The sequence below is a fragment of the Pimephales promelas genome, chromosome 11 (assembly GCF_988280905.1).
Source record: "Pimephales promelas chromosome 11, fPimPro1.hap1.1, whole genome shotgun sequence".
Classification (NCBI taxonomy): Eukaryota; Metazoa; Chordata; class Actinopteri; order Cypriniformes; family Leuciscidae; genus Pimephales; species Pimephales promelas.
The window spans coordinates 31,752,402-31,771,408 of record NC_142779.1 but is presented as its reverse complement, the minus strand read 5'-3'; the positions used below and the strand labels follow the sequence as shown (position 1 = coordinate 31,771,408).

Genomic DNA, 19,007 nt, shown 5'->3' with positions numbered 1-19,007 from the left:
AAGTCATTAACTAGATTAACGATCGTTCAATCAACAAATTAAACTCATTCATACACTGTCAACCGTTACTAAAACGTCATTCAAATTTGACAAATTTTACAGTTTCTTGCCCCTTATAATCAACATAATGCAGGGGAAACTGTAAATTGAACCGCAGCAGTGCTAAACTTGCATCATAAAATTTCAACAAACGATCAATGTATGAATCAAACATACATTTTGATTGTCGACAGTTTGTTTTCCATGCATCATTTTATGTCATGTGGTTACACTACAGTATAACATAAAAGTGAATCAAATCACTCCGAAGCTCTGTCTTGCCTGCAGTCGAGACGGTGACGTGAGCGAAATCCGCTTCTCATTCGCATAAAGTTAGCATTTCTGGCAGTGTTGTAGTCGAGACCACCTCACTCGAGTCCGAGTCGACACCGAGACCAGATAGAGTCGAGTCCGAGTCAAGACCGAGTCCATAGAGAGTCGAGTCCGAGACCAGAGACGGTCGAGTCCGAGTCGAGACCGAGACCAGTGAGGGTTGATTACCTAATTTACTTTTATTTACTTAGAGAAATCCTTTTTTTTTTTTTTTTTTTTTTTACACTGAATTTACTTAGAGTTTAAAAAATATGATCAGTTTAGGGTAAAAAGGCCACATAGTAGGTGGTGTTAAAAGTAATTTTATTACAATTTGTCATGCGCAGTTGCGCACTAGAAAATCACCAATCACTGGGCGTGTCAATCAATTTAAAGAAATATTTTATTCACATACATTCATAATCATGAAAAATATTTTTTAATTGAACTCGAGTGGACTCAGGAATAATTCCGAGTCCTAAAAATAAAAAAAGGTTCGAGTACGAGTCAATTCCGAGTCCAAATGGACACGAGTCCATGACAAGACCAAGACCATTAAAATATGGTCTCGAGACCGAGTCCGAGACGAGTCCGAGTCTCGAGTACTACAACACTGATTTCTGGACTTTTGTCGCCTCACTTGACACACCCACATTCTGTTGCCGACGGTCTCTGTCGCTCGTGTCGCCAGCGCTCCATTGAAATGAATGTGATCATGTCGCTGGCGGTGCGAACAGGGCTTTAAAAGACAGTAGACAGCAAGGCAACTCAATAGTTTTTATATCTATGTCGGCCAGACTCAGCCTGATACTGCTGAGTGCTTTGGAGCTGTGTTTTTTAGAACGGCAGTGTAAACATCTGAAAGGGTCTGTGTTTTTAATTATCTCCAGCAGTCCGGCCCCAGCTATCCTCCTAAACGTATTTTTAAATCACGTCGGCTCAGGCTCTCTTGGCAGTGATTTGAGGGACGCCTGTATTATTTTTGGCCAGCAGTTCTGAGGTCTTTGTATGAAAACGAAGGGGAAACCAAGGCCCGGCCTGGCTGGACTGAGACCGAGAGAGAGTTTTGACCAGGGTGCAAGGGCACGGCCAGCCACCGATGACTCCTTGTTCCTCTCGCTCAGCTGGGGTTCAGTCTCAAACATTGAAAAACTCAGCATTATCTGATCCCAGTGACCCTACAGACCCCATGAATGACTCGATGAACAGTTTTCTTTCCTGCGTTGGCATATTTCCTAAAAATCAAGAGAGTTTAGGTGAGACGTATTGAAAAGTGCATTCCTTTTTTTTTTTTTGATGACCTGTAGAGTTTAGTTACGTTACAGCCCAAAACTAGGAGATAACATGTTTTTTTTTATTATTGTTTATTATTTTTTAACAACAACCTAAACATAGACCATTAAAAAGACATTCAAATGAAAGCACATTGATGGACTTCCCATCTGTCCAGGATGTTGGGATAGCCTCCGGCATCTCTCCACCTCTACATAGAGGTTTGGAAAATGGACGAATGCAAAATAAAATAAAACCTCTCTCGCTTTCAGCTGCTTCTGTTAGGGCTTGCATACTTGTTTGCTTATTTGCATATCATTCTCATTATTATTTGCCATATTTTATATTAAAGAATATATAGGTTTGCTTTCAGCTACTCCCATTATAGGTTGCCACAGCGGATATTCGCAATTTTATTTGGCATATTTATTTATGAAATAAAAATAATTCAAAATTACACACAGGATTTGTTTTTTTCATAATTATAATTTTTTTTAACCGATCTCATATTGAGAATTTGCAGGCTATGTATAATTTCCAATGGAGTAGGTTTTCTTATTCTGGAGGGCACTTTATTAGAGTCTGCATACATCCATGATATATAGTTCTTCTAACCACATATATCTTTTTAAACCTCAGTGCGTGTGTGTGCGTGTGTGTGTGTGTGTACTCGCACTCCACCTGGCAGGTGGTTGTTGAAGGCATCCTGTTCAGCCAAAGGAAGGATCACGTCCAGACTCGCAGCCACTAATCACTTCCCATCCGCCCTGTTTGTCTGTCTGCCTGTCTGTCCGCCTGCCTGCCTGTCTGTCTGTCTGCCTGTCTGTCTGTCTGCCTGCCTCTCTGTCCGTATGTCTGTCCGTCTGTCTGTCTGCCAGTTTGTCTGTCTGTCTGTCTGTCTGCCTGCCTCTCTGTCCGTATGTCTGTCCATCTGTCTGTCTGCCTGTCTGTATATCCATCTGTCTGCCTGTCTGTCTGTATGTCTGTCTGTCTGCCTGTCTATCTGTATATCTGCCTGCCTGTCTGTCTGCCTGCCTCTCTGTCCGTATGTCTGCCTGTCTGTCTGTCTGTCTGCCTGTCTGTCTGTATATCTGTCTGTCTGCCTTCCTCTCTGTCCGTATGTCTGTCCGTCTGTCTGTCTGCCAGTTTGTCTGTCTGTCTGTCTGCCTGCCTCTCTGTCCGTATGTCTGTCCATCTGTCTGTCTGCCTGTCTGTATATCCATCTGTCTGCCTGTCTGTCTGTATGTCTGCCTGTCTATCTGTATATCTGTCTGTCTGCCTGCCTCTCTGTCTGTCTGCCTGTCTGTCTGTCTGCCTGTCTGTCTGTATATCTGTCTGTCTGCCTGCCTCTCTGTCCGTATGTCTGCCTGCCTGTCTGTCTGTCTGTGTGTCTGTTTGTCTGCCTGCCTCTCTGTCCGTATGTCTGTCTGTCTGTCTGCCTGTCTTCCTGCCTGTCTGTCTGCCTTTCTGTCCGTATGTCTGTCCGTCTGTCTGCTTGTCTGTCTGTCTGTCTGCCTGCCTGCCTGTCTGTCTCTTTGCTTGCCTGTCTGTCTGCCTGCCTGCCTGTCTGTATGTCTGCCTGTCTGTCTGTCTGCCTGTCTGTCTGTCCGTATGTCTGCCTGTCTTTCTGCCTGTCTGTCTGCCTTTCTGTCCGTATGTCTGTCTGCCTTTCTGTCCGTATGTCTGTCCGTATGTCTGCCTGCCTGTCTGTCTGTCTGTCTGTTTGTCTGCCTGCCTCTCTGTCCGTATGTCTGTCTGTCTGTCTGCCTGTCTTTCTGCCTGTCTGTCTGCCTTTCTGTCCGTATGTCTGTCCGTCTGTCTGCTTGTCTGTCTGTCTGCCTGCCTCTCTGTCTGTCTGCCTGCCTCTCTGTCTGTCTGCCTGCCTGCCTGCCTGTCTGTCTCTTTGCTTGCCTGTCTGTCTGCCTGCCTGCCTGCCTGTCTGTCTGCCTGCCTGCCTGCCTGTCTGCCTGTCTTTCTGCCTGTCTGTCTGCCTTTCTGTCCGTATGTCTGTCCGTCTGTCTGCTTGTCTGTCTGTCTGCCTGCCTCTCTGTCGGCCTGCCTGCCTGCCTGTCTGTCTCTTTGCTTGCCTGTCTGTCTGCCTGCCTGCCTGCCTGTCTGTCTGCCTGCCTGCCTGCCTGTCTGCCTGTCTTTCTGCCTGTCTGTCTGCCTTTCTGTCCGTATGTCTGTCCGTCTGTCTGCTTGTCTGTCTGTCTGCCTGCCTCTCTGTCGGTCTGCCTGCCTTCCTGTCTGTCTCTTTGCTTGCCTGTCTGTCTGTCTGTCTGTCTGTCTGTCTGTCCATATGTCTGTCCGTCTGTCAGCCTGCCTGCCTGACTGCCTGTCTGTCTCTGTCTGTCTGCCTGTTCAGCCTCCGCGGGCAGCTGTCTGTCTGCACCATTCTAATGTTTTGTGTTTAACGACCAGGCTGGAAACTTTTCACTGGAGCTCGTCCAGACCGTGTCCAGTCCTGCGTTTCTGTTCATACGTTTGAAGTAGACGTGTGTCCGTTTCTATTGACCTCGAACTGACAGGCCGTTTCAGAGCTTCTGCTCTCTCCAATGATAGAGCAAATCTACACTCCGTTTCCTTCTGCTCGACCACTCGTTTTGCAAAGCTAGATGTTCATAGCTTCCGTTTCATTTGGTAAAATGTTATCATTCATTACATGTAAAATACGTAGTACATTAGATACAGTGGTGTACCTCAGCAAAAAGAGAATAGCTTGATTTTGGTACATAGAACAAGCACTGAGGTGTTCTGTAGGCCAGAGCGGATGGTTTTGTGTGTGATGGCCTATATCCCAGCATGCTGGAATAATTTTGAGTTCCTCTAATAACAGGGAGACTTCAGAGGTTTTTACAGATCCTGCGGCCTGAGGCCTGATTTTTTGGTTTAATTGCACACTGAAGTTGAGCCACGTCACGTCGGATTGACTGCACTGACGTGTGCATGTGTGTGTTCATGTGCAACATGTGATGGTGTGTGTGGTGTATTAATGTTTAGCTGTGAATCAATGCCACTTGCCCATGATGTCATGGAAAACTGCATTTACTCTGCAAAATACCTGTCTATGATCAGGATTGTTTTCTTTTTGACAAGACTGACCGCAGTTTCCTGGACAGTACGTGCACTGTGTTCAGCTCTTGTTTCTCAGGAGATGATGGTTTTTCATTTGCACATGTCTCTCTAGGTCGTTCGAGACTAAGCTTGTCGTTTTTCTTTTGTTCTTCAGACTGCCACCGACAGCTCCTCAAACTCATCTCAGAAGAAGGAGCACGCTACACATCTAGTGTCCACCTCCACCTTCTACGAGCCTCACCCGCATCGCTGCATCCTGCAGTACCGACCGCCCGAGCGCTACAGCCTGGATCAGGTGCGGCACGTCCAATCACATCTACAAACTGGAGCCTAGTACATATTGGCATGAAAGAATGAATATTAATAATACATCACTAATAGAATACACGTTTCGAGTCTATTAACCATCAAAAGTGAGAGTAAATAGATTTATATTGCTACAAAAATACAAAAGATTTCTATTTCAAATAAATGATGTTCTTTTTAACTTTCTAATCATCAAAGAATCCTGAACAAAATATAAGGGTTTCCACCAAAATGTTAAGCATCACAAATAATCAGAAATGTTTCTTGAGCAGCAAATCAGCATATTAGAATGATTTCTGAAGGATCATGTGACACTAAAGACAGGAGTAGTGGAAAATTCAGCTGTGATCACTGTAATACATTACATTTTACAATACATTGAAATTAAAAAATAAAATGTCACAATCTTACTGTTTTTACTTTATTTTTGATTAAATAAATACAGCCTTGTTGAGCATAAAAGACTTCCATCAAACACATAAACACTTACACTAGATAGAGTGCATGTATATATTGTAATTTTATAGTGTAATCATAAAATGTGTGATCTTTTTTTTTTTTTCAAAAAGATGACTTGAATTCACAACTCATCAATGTCTCAATTTATATTTATTGAATGAAACATAACTATGAAACATCATGTGACCTTCACGTCACTTCACTAAATTAAAGGGATAGTTTACTTTGAAATTAATTTTTCAAGGGCATCCAAGATGTAGGTGTCTTTGTTTCCGCAGTATTTTCAATTTTGATTTTTTTAGGTCAAACCGTTCTTGTCTGTCAGTCATATAATGCAGGTCTATGGTCACCACCTCAAAGAGCATGCACAGAGAAGTCCAAATTATACATGATTTAATGACTCGTAAATTTAAGTACACATTGATGGCCGGAGACACGAAACAAGCGGTTTGTGTGAGAAAAACGAACAGTATTTATATCGTTTTCACCTCTTGTAACCACAGCCACGTCCAACTGATCTGAGGGCGCGGGCGCTTTGTGGATGTAAAAACGCTATAAATACTGTACTTTTTCTCACTCAAACCGCTCGTTTCGTGTCTTGGCCATCAATGTGTACTTACATTTACGAGTCATTAAATCATGTTTTTGAGGTGGTGACCATAGACCTCCATTATATGACTGACAAGAACGGTTTGACCTAAAAATATAAAAATTGAAACTATTGAAACTATTGAAACTAACTAACCCTTTGAAGCGATGCAATTTTAACGAATGATCATACGTACACAGTCACCTCTTTTATGCGCTTGTATTCTCCTTGCCTTTTAGAAGTTCTCCAGGAACCCCTTCCCCTTCGAGGATGAGGAGATCGTCCGGATCAACCCCCGGGAGCGCTGGCTGATCACAGGCTACGAGGACTACCGATACGCCTCCGTGCCGGACAAGTTCACCCAGCCCGAGGACTCGGACTCGTACGTGCAGATCGCTAAGAGCGAACCCTTAAAGCACGACTACAACTACCCCTACGTGCCCAGCTCCGACTTCAGCCAGTGCGACCTCAAGAGCCACTGCGACGGCGAAGTGGTGGCCACCCAGCCTCGGGTGTTCAAGCTCAAGGGCAAGCGGAGGAAAGAGGACGGAGAGCGGTCGCGCTGCGTCTACTGCCGGGACATGTTCAACCACGAGAAGAACCGGCGCGGACAGTGCCACGACGCGCCCGACCCCATTCGGACCTGCATCCACCGGGTGAGCTTCATGTGGTGCGCCGACAGCATGCTCTACCACTGCATGTCCGACCCGGAGGGCGACTACTCGGACCCGTGCTCGTGCGACACCAGCGAGGAACGTTTCTGCCTCCGCTGGACGGCCCTGCTGGGTTTGTCGATGCTGGCGCCCTGTTTGTGCTGCTACCCGCCGCTCCACATGTGCCACCGCTGCGGCGTGGCCTGCAGCTGCTGCGGAGGAAAGCACAAGGCCGTCGGATGAACGCCCCCGTCCCGAACGATCCCTAAACACACGCCCCTCGGAACGCTAGCACTGAGGAGGGCAGGAGCGGACAAACCCGACGCGGTTCACAGAAAACAATTGGTGCATTTTAACTGGCTTGAATGACATTCTCTTCTCTTTTGGTTTGATTTTATAAATATGAATATATATATATATATATATATATGTTCTTTTCTTTCCCTTCCGTTGTGGATGTTTCTCTCAGTTCCTTGTGAAAGAAATAGCATCTCTGTCAGGTGGCTCCCGGAGCCTTCGATTTCATGCATTTCTTACGCAGGTACTTTATATTTTTTACACTGATTTGACTTTTCAAGAACTTGAATAGCTTGTTTCGGTTTTTGCGTCCGTGGCCAGCAAAGGGAGGAATTAGCCGTTTACTCTTCCTGAACAGGTCCTGACATAAACTGGCATTTGTATCCCAAGCCCTTTAACCCATTCAGAACAATAACAATGAGATTAGCTCGAGACACTAAACCTGTAGTTGGAAGCGTCCGTTTGTAGTGCGTCTGTTGGAGAGCGTGTGTCGATGCCTGCGTGTTGCGTGTTGGAAAGGAATGAGAACGTTGTATCACAGCATAGTATTGTTGTTATTATATTTAAGCCAAATTTACATAAGCTGCATCCAGAGTATATGTAAATACTGTATACTCATATGTATATGTTTCAAATCGACTTATTGTAATCACCTTCGACAGCCACAGCTGTGCTTCGGATAACGGACATTTTGCTTATAGAGTTGCGAGGGTGGCTTTTGAGTTGATGCATATTTGATATCCAAAGATTATTTATTTTTCGCCGTCAATTGAATCACCAGCCAAAGGGAGACAAAAAACAAATAGAGAGAACTTATCGTTCCGGGGGCAACAAAAAAAAAAGCACAGCCGTGATGAGTTTCTACGCTCCAAAAAATGATATGTTGGCTATAATTCACTTTTTTATGTCAACAGGTTCCACATAACTGGGTTACGTTAAATGAACATCATTTGTTCATGTGACTTCAACATTATGGAATTAAGTACTTTTAAGCGATGAATACTGAAGCAGTGTTTAAGTTAATGAGATAATTAAGTGAATAATTGAGGGATGATTGATCATTATTGAAGACACCTGATGGTAACAAGCAGAATCACTGAAGGACAAAACCGGAATTTGCAAGTCACCATTATGGTGATCATTGTGCATTAATCTACTTAACATTGCTTTAGTGTTCATTTAAACACTCTGCTCAAAGCTTTATTGGGTCGCTTAAAATGACTTCAATTAACAAATTATGTTTGTTTAACGTAACCCTGTTATGTGGAACCTGTTAACATAAAGTTCATTAAAGCCAACATATCATTTTTTTTTTTTATTGTAGCGAGCCCACGCCACTTAAATGGCAAAAAAAATCATTCGTTTAATAAAAATGTTTGTCTTGGAAAACAATCTTAATATCCTCATAAAAAATGGCTTGATTTACTTGAGAAGCAAAATTGTGAAAAATAAGGCTTTTTTTGGAGAATAAATCTGAATTTTAATTTTTTTAATCTATTTGTTATGATTTTCTATTGATTTTAAAAATAAACCTCAGGTTTTTTTTTTTTATTTATTTATTCTTAAAACAAGATTAAAAAACGTTGCCAATGGGATAAGAAAGGTAATGGAGCAATGGTCAATACGAAATTAGCCCAAAGTATAGAGGGGAATGCATTGACGTCACTTTCCCGCCGGAACAACCCCCCTCAGCCTGACTGAGTGGCGAAAGATCTGCTGCGTGACTGGATTTAATAACTGCGAAAATGCGACTAAAACGAACAATTTTATCAATTTAAACTAAATTTTGGACTCATTATAGTACTTACTATATTATAGTACTTACTCATTATAATACTTACTAAAGATCCAGTGATCCATGGATGTTGACATGCAGCCAGGAATCGTGTTGCCTGACATTTATGTTTGCCTGATTTCGACACCGGGGAAATAAAAGCTATATAGACCTAAACATAAAGCAAATTTGCCTGTGAACGCTTTATATAAATACAATATAGGTAGGTCTAAATCCGGGTGATCACTTATAGCAGTGTTATATATAGGCTAGACTATATATATCATCATATCGTCCAGGCCAAAAACTTTATAGGTTTTTTTTTGGTCAGTGTTTATTAAAAAACATCCAATAATATGCAATGATAAATATGTAATTGATGAGTTGTTAATATATATAACAATACAAAATATATGGGTATGGTTTTACACCTAAATTCAGCATATTGACACAAAATGATAACTGCAAATCCAGCTTTCGTTGTTTCTGTGAATTGCACCTCTTTCTATAGCAGTCTGTAAAAATATACCTCCGATTTGTTGTCAAATCTAGTTGTACAGTCAATTGCAAAGCTCTTTCCCATTTTATATGTGTTGTGTTTGTTTTTCGCGGCATTCACGCTGAAAACAAATACAGCCGCTCAGTCTTTTTGCCACTCACTGTGAGGAACTGCAGGCACTCGGCCGACGGTGACGTCACGCACATGCCCTCTATACTTGGGCCGTTCCTGTTTGCACGTACAACACACACGTTTCAGTGACTTGAGCGCTTGAAAACAAAGTCCACTAGATCTTTCCGCGCTCGTGGCCAAAGGAGTATACTCTGAAGAAGGAGCGAAACACGCAAAATGAAGTATACCCGGGCCTTTATGCAATTTTGCTTCTCATGTCATTTTTTCGTTTTAGGACTGTTTTGATATTTTACTGGAATTCAAGATAAAAATATCCATTAATAAAATGATTTTTGCTGCCTATTTGATTTGAGATATTCTACGGAGGGAAAACACTAAACCGCTATATTTTTTCCCTTACGGAAAGATGATTCATAATTTGTCTCTATGATGTTTCCAGAAAAACAAAAGGAAACAGAAATATAAGCTTGATTTTTAGGGTGCTTTATAGAGGGACATTTGCCAAACCGTTCTCCAGTTTCTTCATGACAATAACTTAACGCCTTAATTTTGTCTCAAAGAACTTTTGAGAGGACATGGAATCAATTCAGTTCCTCACAGAAGAAAAAAATAGTGAATAGATATTTTTCTATTATATTAACAAAAAATAAAATAAAAATGAAATAACTCCCCAATAGATAGGCCTTTCTGTTGTGCTCCGGTTATTGCGGGAGTCAAATGGCATGGTACAATCCGTGAGGCGGCTCGTGTGTGTCGAGTCCGTCTCATCTCCTCTGTGAAGGACCGTGTGGTTAACCAGTCACCTTCCCGTTTATGCTTTGTCTGAATAAATCATTGACTGACAGAGCATTGCTCTCATAGTGTGTGTGAGCAGTCAGAGAATGTACAGTATATGTGCATCAAATGCTTCATGTTATATAAACGTTTAGCCTCAAAACCATGTTCTCAATGGTGGTGTGTTCTCAAATGACAATGTGCTCTTAAAAATAAAGGTTTTTTAATGGTTCGTTGCAGAACCTCTTCTCAACGAGAACCGTTATAAAGGTTCAAAGAAGTTCTTGATGTCACATCATTTGCTCAAAGATGGGTTCGGAATAGCATACTACATTACTATTGCTGCAGTACTTTTTATTTTGTATGCTGTGAATACATTTCCCAGAATGTGTAGTATACATCTGCACAGACTACTATATCCCATAATGCAATGTGGTTGATATGACCTTCCATTTTCACTGTGATGGATGAATTGGGAATATAAGACCTGTTCACAGCAAGAACGATGACTTTAATATAAAATCTATATTAGTGTCCACACGTCAATTTACTTCCAGTTTGGGTGTATTCTGATTGGCTGGCATAATGTTGTTCCTCTGTGTTCGCATTGAAGTGTTGATCTTGGCGTCACTCACTAAAGTAGAGGAGATACAGAACCAGCAGTACAGTATGGAAGCTTGTTTCCGCCACTGAATAAAAAAAAATAAAAAAAAGAATTGCGACTTTTTATCTCACAATTGTTATAAAGTCAGAATTGCGAGATATTAAGCAGAATTTCAAGATATAAAGTCAGAATTGCGAGATGTAAAGTCAGAATTGCGAGATATAAATTCAGAATTGCGAGATATAAAGTCAGAATTGCGAGATATAAAGTCAGAATTGCGAGATATAAATTCAGAATTGTGAGATATAAATTCAGAATTGGGTGATATAAATTCAGAATTGCGAGATATGAATTCAGAATTGCGAGATATAAAGTCAGAATTGGGTGATATAAATTCAGAATTGGGTGATATAAATTCAGAATTGCGAGATATAAAGTCAGAATTGCGAGATATAAATTCAGAATTGTGAGATATAAAGTCAGAATCGCGTGATATAAAGTCAGAATTGCGAGATATAAAGTCAGAATTGTGAGATATAAATTCAGAATTGGGTGATATAAATTCAGAATTGGGTGATATAAATTCAGAATTGCGAGATATGAATTCAGAATTGCGAGATATAAAGTCAGAATTGCGAGATATAAATTCAGAATTGTGAGATATAAATTCAGAATCGCGTGATATAAAGTCAGAATTGCGAGATATAAAGTCAGAATTGTGAGATATAAATTCAGAATTGGGTGATATAAATTCAGAATCGCGTGATATAAAGTCAGAATTGCGAGATATAAAGTCAGAATTGTGAGATATAAATTCAGAATTGGGTGATATAAATTCAGAATTGGGTGATATAAATTCAGAATTGGGTGATATAAATTCAGAATTGCGAGATATGAATTCAGAATTGCGAGATATAAATTCAGAATTGCGAGATATGAATTCAGAATTGCGAGATATAAAGTCAGAATTGCGAGATATAAATTCAGAATTGCAAGATATAAATTCAGAATTGTGAGATATGAATTCAGAATTGCAAGATATAAATTCAGAATTGCAAGATATAAATTCAGAATTGTGAGATATAAATTCAGAATTGGGTGATATAAATTCAGAATTGGGTGATATAAATTCAGAATTGCGAGATATAAATTCAGAATTGCAAGATATAAATTCAGAATTGGGTGATAAAATTCAGAATTGGGTGATCTAAATTCAGAATTGCGAGATATAAAGTCAGAATTGCGAGATATAAATTCAGAATTGCAAGATATAAATTCAGAATTGTGAGATATAAATTCAGAATTGGGTGATATAAATTCAGAATTGCGAGATATAAATTCAGAATTGCGAGATATAAATTCAGAATTGCAAGATATAAATTCAGAATTGCGAGATATAAATTCAGAATTGCGAGATATAAATTCAGAATTGGGTGATATAAATTCAGAATTGCGAGATATAAATTCAGAATTGTGAGATATAAATTCAGAATTGGGTGATATAAATTCAGAATTGTGAGATATAAATTCAGAATTGTGAGATATAAATTCAGAATTGGGTGATATAAATTCAGAATTGGGTGATATAAATTCAGAATTGGGTGATATAAATTCAGAATTGTGTGATCTAAATTCAGAATTGCGAGATATAAATTCAGAATTGCAAGATATAAATTCAGAATTGTGTGATATTGTTACGGAGCAGGCTCCCGCTCCGCCTCCTCTCAACCGGCAGAGGGAGCCTGCTCCGTAACAGATATAGTCAGGACTACGTGATATAAAGTCGCAAGTCTGAGAAAAAAAGACAGAAGTGCGACTTTTTATCTCACAATTGCGAGTTTACATCTCCCAATTCTGACTTTATAACACATAATTGCGAGTGTATATGTCGAAATCGTGACATCATTTCTCAGAATTGTGAGAAATAAATTCGCAATTGCAAGTTATCAGGCCAATTCTAAGGGGGAAAAATAGAATAGTTTAAATCTCACTCTCATCTCTGACTTTATATCATGCATTTCTGACTTTATAACACGCAATTGCGACTTTATATCTCGCAATTCGGACATTATTACTCGCAATTCGGACTTTATAACACGCAATTGCGACTTAGTTTATATCTCGCAATTCTGACTTTACATCTCGCAAATGTGAGAAAAAAGTCAGAATTGTGTGATAAGAAGTCGCAATTACCTTTTATATTTTTCATTCTATGGCGGAAACAAGCTTCCATAGTACAGGGTTGTAGTATTAAAAGAAAGTTAAAATAATGCAGGCTAACGGCTTTAGCTGATAGCATCGATTAACAACCTCGTATAGCTCACAGGAGGTCTCTCTTATAAGTTATAGTTCAAAACCAATTTCCCTATGGAGAAAATGAATGCAGTTTTATACTATCAGAACCCAACAGCTCTCAATTCTCATATAGTTTAGAAAACGATTATTAAAACGTTAGTTATTGTCCTTGGTGTGAACGGGCCTAGAAAATCAGCCACCATTTTTGTTGTTCTGATTGAATTGTCAAAAGTAAATATAGGCTATTTTTACAGAAAATTCAATTACACTGTAAAAAATTTCTTGTCAAATTAACAGTAACTTACTGGCAACAATTATCCAGTACTTGCTGTATTTCATTTAACAGTAAAATTACCGTAACACTAACTACAGTACTGTTAAGCATACTGCAAATTAAATAACATTATTTTACTGTAATTTCTTACCATATTAAAGTACAGAATTACACTGTTAATTTTTAATAATACTGTATAGTATGAAATGTTATTGTATTTATTTTATAGTGCTACTGTGTAACCTGTAGAAAATCCGTAGAAATATTATTTTAACTGTTAATGGGAAATAGAAAAAAGAACAATTGAAGCTTTAACTGCACAAGGTTTATTGTGTATTTTCAAACACATTAGTACATTTACATAATATACATTTAAATACATTAATACAATTAAATACATTAATAATAAAAATGTAATATAATACAATAAAAATCATGCATGACAATCATGAACAATTATGCATAAATACATGCAAAAATTATCATGAACAGGTAAAATAGAAAAGATTAAAGGGGTGCTATCTGATCAATCTATTAGAAAGATAGTTCATAACAACTCATCCACCCATTCCCTGCTGGGGTAAAACAGCTTAAACTAGTCTAAGATTGTCTATTGGTTTGAGATAGACTGTCTAACTGGTCACAGTTGCTGATTTTAAAGGGTTTTTGGCTGCTTTCTATCTAAGGGACCAGATTTGCAGGGCTGGGAGACACATATAAACTTATAAACTATAAAAGCTTTGACGAGTAAACCACCAATCCAGATGAGTATAACAAAATGACAAGTTATCCAGTGTCCTTTAAAAAAAAAAACTAAACGCAAAACAACCTCATCATGCACATGTGCCATGAAAAACTTGCATTACGGTATCAATAATTATTTATATGCAGACTTATGTTCTAACTTTTGAAATAAGAAGTTTTCTATCCAAGCTTTTATGCAATTAAACCTTAAACTGTACAGTAACGTTTATTTTCACACAACAATTCTTGCAGATAGACAAAATTCACAGATGGATAAAAATCCGTTTAAAATGTTCTCAGTGGGTCAGTACTGGACCAAGGTAAACGTTAGTAGTTAGATAAATAGAATAATTAAATTAGATTAGATTTACAATTCATCGGTCGTCAAGATGGATAGGGGTCTTCTTAACATGCACAGCTCACACCTGTGGAAAAGGAGAACAGACAAGACAGTTAAAATATAGTACGTTTTTGTTGTTGTTTTGGCTAAACAGCAAAAACAGACAAAATGATGCCTAAAGTGTAATTCACTTAATACTAAAATCTTGTTTGTTGGACTGTTGTTTAAAATCAATTCATTTACGATCACGTGAAAACGTAGGCTAAATCTTGCTTGTGTGATACTAAGTTACATGACTTAAAAAAAGCTTGACAAGGCATCGTTCCCTTCAAATGAGTACATGTCAGTTTACACATAGTAAAAAAAAAAACAATGATATTATAGCCGACAATACTGTAGTATATGCAGTGAATGGTTCCTACCGGAACACCCCCAGGCAGTTTGTGTAGTTGGTATGACCCGGGTTTTTTTTGTTGTTGTTGATTCTAAGTTCGCTAGTAAAGTGTTCATCACCAGGCTAACTCCCTCGTGTATGTGTCGTTAATGATAACCAAAGATTAACAAAGACCACAACAAATACTGTAAATGTCACACATAGCTTTGTATTTTGGACAAAAATACACATTGGGCGCTTTCCGCGGTCCAACTTTATCACTGAGGTAACATTAAGTTAACGTTGAACGCCAGGTCAGGATTTACACGAAAATAAGCGTGAAAAAATCAATAAGAGGAATCGGCACTTTAATTTTATAACAATAAATCCGAATCCTAACCTTGGATGTCCGATTTCAGGATACATTTATCGATTATCAATTCCTAACCCCTGTAAGTCATAAAATAATGAACGTGCAGGCGCTTCCACCGACAACGTGGTAAATAACAAAATGATTAGACCATTTTGACCGTATAAGAGGTTACATATGAAATATATGTTAATAAAATCACATTTAATCAAGTAAGGCTATCAACATAAAAGAAATCCGCGTCTGGCTTATACAGACGTAGAACATTCCGCGGCCACTTCGTTCTAACGTTAATCTGTTAACGTAAGTAACTCATATGGTTTGCATAAAAATATGAATTACTAACCAGATGTATGGCGAAAACGTTGCCGACCGACAGCGACGCGATGCACGGCCTGCGTGTTCTTACAGAGGGAAGGGAACTGAAGAGTCGAGTTCTTCATAAAATGGCAGCTTGTTGTGGTTATATTTTTCGCGGTCATTTCGTACTAATGTATTTGAATTTACAGTAACATCCCAAATGACTACATTGAAGAGTAGCCTATTAAAATGTCTAGAATATATTAAATTGAATATAGAAATCGTGGTCAGCTATTCTAAATAACTTTAAAGTTATTAGCTAGAATCCGTATGCATACACATTATAAGAATTATTACTTACCAGATGAAGAAGTTGCAGGTCGGCAGAAAAGACAGCAGCACCACTGACACGACACTCTTCCAAAGTCAAATATGCTCTCGTCTCATGCTCTCACCCCACTGACATAAATTATGTCATAAATTATGACTGTTAATGGTCAACCAGTGCTACATTTTTATTTTAAATGTAAGAATAACATTAGTAGGCTAGCAATTTTACCCGTGGATCTGTGTGTGGTGTTTTTCGCGGTCAATGCACTGCTGTATTTAGATTAACAGTAACTGATAATTTCCCAGAATGCATTGCAATTCTACAGTAACATACTGTCAACTGTGTGCACAGTACATAACTGTTGAAAAAACAATTTAATACTGTGAAAACAACTAAATCTACTGTAACTTACTGTACATAGATTATACAGTAAGAAACTGTTGAGAAAAACAGTATAATCCTGTGAAAACAACAGAAATCATTTACAGTGTACATTTAAATGTATTGTTTGCTGACTAAAACGTGATGTAATCATGTGTCAAATTGTGGAGTAATGCTTGCTGTTTCACTCACTACTTTTTAAAAATGACATTGTATACAGCAAGTTGCAGTATGCTAGTATCCATTCCGAACATAGTCTTTGTGTCCTGTGGTTAAAATGAAGCAGTTGTGTGTTCTTACGGTGCATACAATGGGGTCCAAAAGCTAAAATGGTTCAATTTAGCATTTTTCAAGAATAATACATTTCATTACAAATCAAATTAAGAATAAGTGGAAAGTATTTCCAGGTTTAAATGAAAACTAAACAAGCAATGTGGTCACAAACTTGTAACCCTTTCCTAAAAGAAGGTTGGGGTTGTAAAAGGCTTTATTTTTAAGAGTGGGGGTCATGCTGTGTGGTTTGGTCTAACTTTCGGGGGAACGAGGAGAAGCCCCCTGTCGGTTCACTGGAGTCCTCACGCTAACCTCCGCAGAGAGGTGTCAGCTGTCACTGTGTCCTTCATTCACCACGTGTCCTTTCTGTATCTCAATATGTCAGCTTCTGCAATACCGATGTCATCCAAGCTTAGAGAAGAGCTGCGTTTTATTTTTCTATCTGTGGTAATGGAACGTTAACCAAAAGCATTCTGTATGAACGTCTGTCCTGGTGCAACGTCTTGCTACTACACACATTTACCTGTTAAAAAGTGCCTGAAGCATCATGTTAATCGATCTCCTTGTATACTAAACAAAAAGAGAAAAGAAAATGAAATAAAACCTATTGTATTGATTAGTTTTGTTTTTTACAATCCCATTTTTACCTCTGTAAAAAGCAAAAAAAAAAATCTATATCAAGTGTATGATGTACATTTTTATTTCTATTTTTTTTAATCGTTTCTAACATGTATGATCAATGTAGCTCCTGCTTTTAGGAAAAGGTGGAAAAAAAGAAAGTACTTTGTAAATACCAGTTGATCATATCAGAACTACATGGCGTCCTGGCCGATGTCAGTTCTACATGTTTGTCATAGGTCCCAATAAAAATTAAAAGAAACCAGTGATCGGCGTACATTTGTGCTGTTTGCCCAAGGAATTGACCATGCGCAAAGACCCGCCCCCGTTAGTTACTGTTGCTATGTCTGACAAAGCCATGCCTCTCTCATGCCACATGTTCTCAAGCAGTGAAAAATACAGAGCGGAGCAAAGAGGACACTGACAACGTGCTGACGGACAGGACAGACCAGATTACTTTTAATATGAAATTGAGTCTCAACTGTTGAAAATTTGGTCCTTCACCGTTTGGTGGCTCTTTAATGTGACGTGGCAGATCGCTGTAGCGCCTCAGTTAAAGCTGCTCGCAAACTGATCAGCTCTTCCTTCTAGTTAATTTTAATATCAAATAAACATGAATGAACATTAGAAGGAATGTTGTTTCAACCGCGAAAAGACATCAGTACACACCGCTTTTCAAGTTCAAGTTCGACGTTAAAGGAGTAGTTCACTTTAAAAAAAAACGTTTGATGATAATTTACTCACCCCCATGTCATCCAAGATATCCATGTACAAAATGACATCATGACTTTTGCGTAAACATACACGCCACTTTCGAGTCAAGTGGCGTGTTATCTCTACGCATTTTGAGCTATCCGCGTGTATGCGTGTATGTCTACGCCATTAACGTCCGCGTGTCTGTACACGCCGTCAAATGTCCGAGCAAAACGAAGCAAAATGTACATCTACATCTGGGGAGCTATCTTTTTCTTTCCTAGGATGGTATGGGAACAGTCAACGCCGTTCATAAACACGCTGAAAAGCGATTATGCGTGTTGATAGCACGCCAATAATGGAAATACGAATTGCCGTGTCACACACACGCTACTTCATGAGATCAGTCTACCATGTCATTCTTTCTTCAGTCGAAAAGAAATTAAGGTTTTTGATGAAAACATTCCAGGATTTTTCTCCATATAATGGACTTCAATGGGAACCAAACGGTTCAAGGTCCAAAAGACAGTTTCAGTGCAGTTTAAGTTTTATAAGCTCAAATGGTCGCCTTGCTCTGTACTGTGTTCGTGACTCTCCCTTTCGAACTCGTTCATCAAAATGAACGAATCTTTTCCTGAGTCAACTCTTTCATTTCGTTTATTGAATGAACCAAATAGTCTGCAGTTTGCACTGAAACTGTCTTTTGGACCTTGAACCATTTGGTTCCCATTGAAGTCCATTATATGGAGAAAAATGCTGGAAGGTTTTCATCAAAAACCCTAATTTCTTTTCGACTGAAGAAAGAATGACATGGACATCTTGGATGACATGGGGATGAGTAAATTATCAGCAAAAGTTTTTTTTAAAAGTGAAATACTCCTTTAATCTAATAATACTCCTGACTGCTTTGTCAGACAAAATGGCGGGTCCTGATTGGTCAGATCGGCTGCCAATCAAACTCCCTGTCAAGGATGAATTCGCTTAAAAATTCAAATTTGATAAGAATTTGGTAGGATTGCTTGGTACACATTGTACAATTTTGGGCTGTCCCAGACAAAAGATGACCAATCGTGGCGATTGATTTCTGTGGTGATTGATTTCTGTGATTTCTGTTGATTTCATGGGTCATACCTCATACAATAGGAGAGGTTGTGGCGGTCTTACGACGAAATATAGCCTGCGATAATTTGCTACGAAAATGAAACATGAAATGGCGTTAAAACTACTTCC

At 39.0% G+C, this 19,007-nt stretch overlaps 1 protein-coding gene across 2 annotated transcripts in view; it reads left to right on the top strand.

Moving 5' to 3' along the window:
* spred2b (sprouty related EVH1 domain containing 2b) overlaps positions 1-17,351 on the top strand; it is a 65,298-nt gene extending 47,947 nt beyond the window's left edge. For both annotated transcript variants that reach the window (XM_089117307.1, XM_039690679.2), the window contains exons 5-6: positions 4,853-4,993; positions 6,292-17,351. In XM_089117307.1, coding sequence (XP_088973433.1) covers positions 4,853-4,993; positions 6,292-6,948 — 798 coding nt within the window. In that variant the 3' untranslated portion in view covers positions 6,949-17,351. The remainder of the gene's footprint in view (positions 1-4,852; positions 4,994-6,291) is intronic.
* Positions 17,352-19,007: the final 1,656 nt, after the last annotated feature.